The sequence below is a fragment of the Odontomachus brunneus genome, unplaced genomic scaffold (assembly GCF_010583005.1).
Source record: "Odontomachus brunneus isolate Ranch 3 - 2012 unplaced genomic scaffold, Obru_v1 Obru_scaffold_190, whole genome shotgun sequence".
NCBI lineage: Eukaryota > Metazoa > Arthropoda > Insecta > Hymenoptera > Formicidae > Odontomachus > Odontomachus brunneus.
The window spans coordinates 454,917-458,202 of record NW_022639640.1 but is presented as its reverse complement, the minus strand read 5'-3'; the positions used below and the strand labels follow the sequence as shown (position 1 = coordinate 458,202).

Sequence of the window (3,286 nt, the reverse complement as noted above, 5' to 3'; positions counted from 1 at the left end):
GTCCCCCCCCCCCCTCTTATGTGTAAACGTGCATACGTGTGCAGGCGCGTCCACGTGTACGCGCGGCGAATCCGCGGCCACATAGGAAGCCGTAAATAACTTTCAGAGCTGTGTTTTCCCGTCGTATATCAGTGCTAGGTGTGTGCATACGACGCCCGCGTTACGACGGTGCATACGTAAACGCGCACTCTGTTCGCGCGATAGACCATCGCGTGAAATAGGATTGCATCCCGATGCAGCGGCTGTCGAAGCTCGCGCGGCCCGAAAAAAAATGTATATGTACGTGTGCGAGATGCACATCCGCTCGGAAGGTCGTCGACCCACCTACGTCGACTCACCTACGCCAAAAATCTTCCGGTCCCTCTTTCTCTCTCTTCGTGGCGCGCTCTCTATCGACCTATTCTCTCTGTGCTTCCCATCGACCACCCGTGACCCGGAAGTATGCTGAAAACTTTCGCTGACGTGATGAAATACGCGCACACACCGGTGATTAGTGGAGTTTTCTCTTAAGCTTCGTCGTGCGCGCGCGCGCACCACATGTCCCTTTCCCTTGTTCATCAGTCGAAACTTTTGATGAAAGCCGTAATTATCCGTCGGATCGATCGCTTCGCTTGTGCCCGCGAGCAAAAGTTAAATAAATGGCTCGTACGATAAACAAGAGCGAAGCGGTTATTATCCGCGGTTCTAGTCGTGTGAACTTGCTCTACACCTCTATTATATTCGAGGATATTGCGGGTGTGTGTTTTCCCAAGTTGAAATTTTGCTCCTACATTAACTCTACATGTTGAACAAATTTGAAGAACTAATGGACAATTTCGCGATACAACGTTATGCTTTTGTCTTTTGATGCTGCAAGTTGCTTTTGATGCTTTTATTGCTTAAGTTAAAAGCATCAATGCCTGAACCACACGTATTTAACTCTGGACATTCTCTGTGTTAATCTTTAAACACGAATATTTGAAATCTTAACGTTGAATATAATTTGATTGATAAATAATCACGCGCGATATGAGCTGCGATGGCGATGTCTGCCATCGTGTATGCTTATACATTAAGTCAAATAAAAAAGTCTTGTACCATTTTGCAAATGACCACGTAGAATTTTAGTTATTAATTAAAGAAAATTTATGTGCATGATTGATCGGACGATAACGTCCGCTTAATTTAAATAAGTAAAGTATTAATTATGTAATTTACTCAATCGCAGGTAGAATATTACGACAAGCAAATATTACATGAGAAAAAGATTATATTCGAATAGAGATATCCAACAAAGTTTAATGAGTAAATAAAACTATAAACTTTCTTTTTTGTCTTTTTATCGACATTAAAAATTTTGATAGGATTTAGAGACTTAAAGGATAATAAAGAAGAAGTTGTGAGTTTTGTAGTCTACGTCCTGTAATCCATCTTGTAATCTGCTCTTGGTTGTCACCATAGATAAATACTCAACACTAGTGTAATACGAGTAAGCAAAAAATGCGGTGTTAAGTAATAATCGCACATTAACCAACGTCAATCATTTCAGTATCATTTTTAATATATATCGCGTATAAGAACGTCCCGATAATTTGATATTTGATAATACGATTACATCTCGAAGATTTCAAATATATCGAGAGCATTGATCATTGCGATTTTTCGGTCACTGAATGTATGTATACATGTATGTTATTGTTTGGGGGACGATAACGGTTGGCGTTTGGCGGGGAGGTGAATTTACCTCTTTGTCCAAGGTGCCAATTGTTTTGCTACTCTCGTGCGCGCCGCGTACTTGTCAGTGACTGCGTCATTACGCCTTGAGCCGACGAGCGATACACACACCGCGACGCGGAGCACGTGTATCGGTGAGTTGTTTACGTTTCCCGCCGGATAATGAGAACATTTCGTCGGTTATTGAAATATTTAATCGTACTCTCGTCGGCACCGCGCAAGTTTAACACGCGTTTCTCCTATCGAGTCGTGTCTACGCGAGTGCCAGTGCCAATAAGTGTCTGGAATCAGGGAACAACCAAGAGCAACACGCAGAAGCTAGGACAGACAATGGAGAATGTAGGACAGCGATATTTCAAGGTGTGTGGAATGATTTATTTTTGCGTAAAACTTCCCAGTCTTAATAAACACTTAACAAATTCGCCGAGATAAAGAGATGCCTTGAGTTGAAATTTTGAATCTACATTGTAAAAACTGATGTGTTAAATTTAATATTTCATGTGTCCCAAATCATCCACTCTTATTTATGTGTAAATTTAACACAAAACAAATGTGGTAAATAGTAACACGCATATTATGTAAAAAATTAACACAAGAATTTAACATTTGAATACCGTCAGGAATCACAGTTTGTATTAAATTGACATATGTATAATGTTAAATTAATTAAAATAAAACGTTACTTTAACATTTGAGAGAAGTATTAATCTATGATGAAATGAAAATGTTAAATTGATATAATTTATGTCTAACATATTGAATATGTCAATTTAACACAACCTGTGATTCCTAACAGTATTCAAGTGTTAAATTCTTGTATTAATTTTTTCCGTATTATACATGTTACTTTTTAACACATTTGTTTTAAATGTGTAAATTTATTTTTAATGTGTAAATTTAACACATTTGTGTTAAATTTACACATAAATGAGAGTGGATGATTTGGGACACATAAAATGTTAATTAAATTTTGATGATTAAATTTAATCATCAAAATGTGTCAAATTTAACATCAGTTTTTACAGTTCACTCTAAATTCAGTATTCGTAAACCGTCATCACCACATTTGCAAGATTAATGTGGAACCAAAATTTCGGAATCTAACTTGAACGCGATTAAAACATACGAAGTAGCTGTCGTTGACCGAAAAATATCGGTGATGCCTTTGGACGGTGTACAAAAAGTCAAGAAGCGATATTCATCCTCGATATTGCAAAATATTTGCGCTACTTCTGCTACTTATAACGCGGGGGAACTTGATGCGGAAGTATTTTCCAAAACATGTAGCTCGCGCAATACTTTATCGATCGATAACTCGAGTTTGAAAGATTATACGTATCGAATCGAGCATTCATCGAAAATAAGATAGCTAAGAGGAAAATAAAATGCCAGCTTTATGTTATGAAGCAACTCTGAAAACATCGGAGTTTCCGCGTCTGTTCTTTGCGCGCCAGTCGTTTTTGGAATCCTCTAATCTGTTATCATAAAAATCCTGGTGGCTCCTATGTCGCCAGCTTTAAAGGTAGAAAGAGAGACAGAGAAAAATGCGTAGTTTGAGGGAGGGACGATGGTA

General features: G+C 38.5%; 1 protein-coding gene across 3 annotated transcripts in view; it reads left to right on the top strand.

Annotated features, from left to right (window-relative positions):
- The window catches only part of LOC116851767 (semaphorin-2A), a 486,860-nt gene that overhangs the window by 144,692 nt on the left and 338,882 nt on the right, over nucleotides 1-3,286 (top strand). The window contains exon 1 of one of the 3 annotated variants that reach the window (XM_032831537.1): nucleotides 1,590-2,075. The exons of the other annotated variants lie outside the window; for them this stretch is intronic. Coding sequence (XP_032687428.1) covers nucleotides 1,876-2,075 — 200 coding nt within the window. The 5' untranslated portion in view covers nucleotides 1,590-1,875. Of the gene's footprint in view, nucleotides 1-1,589; nucleotides 2,076-3,286 lie in introns of those variants that run through there. 3 annotated transcript variants of the gene reach the window in all.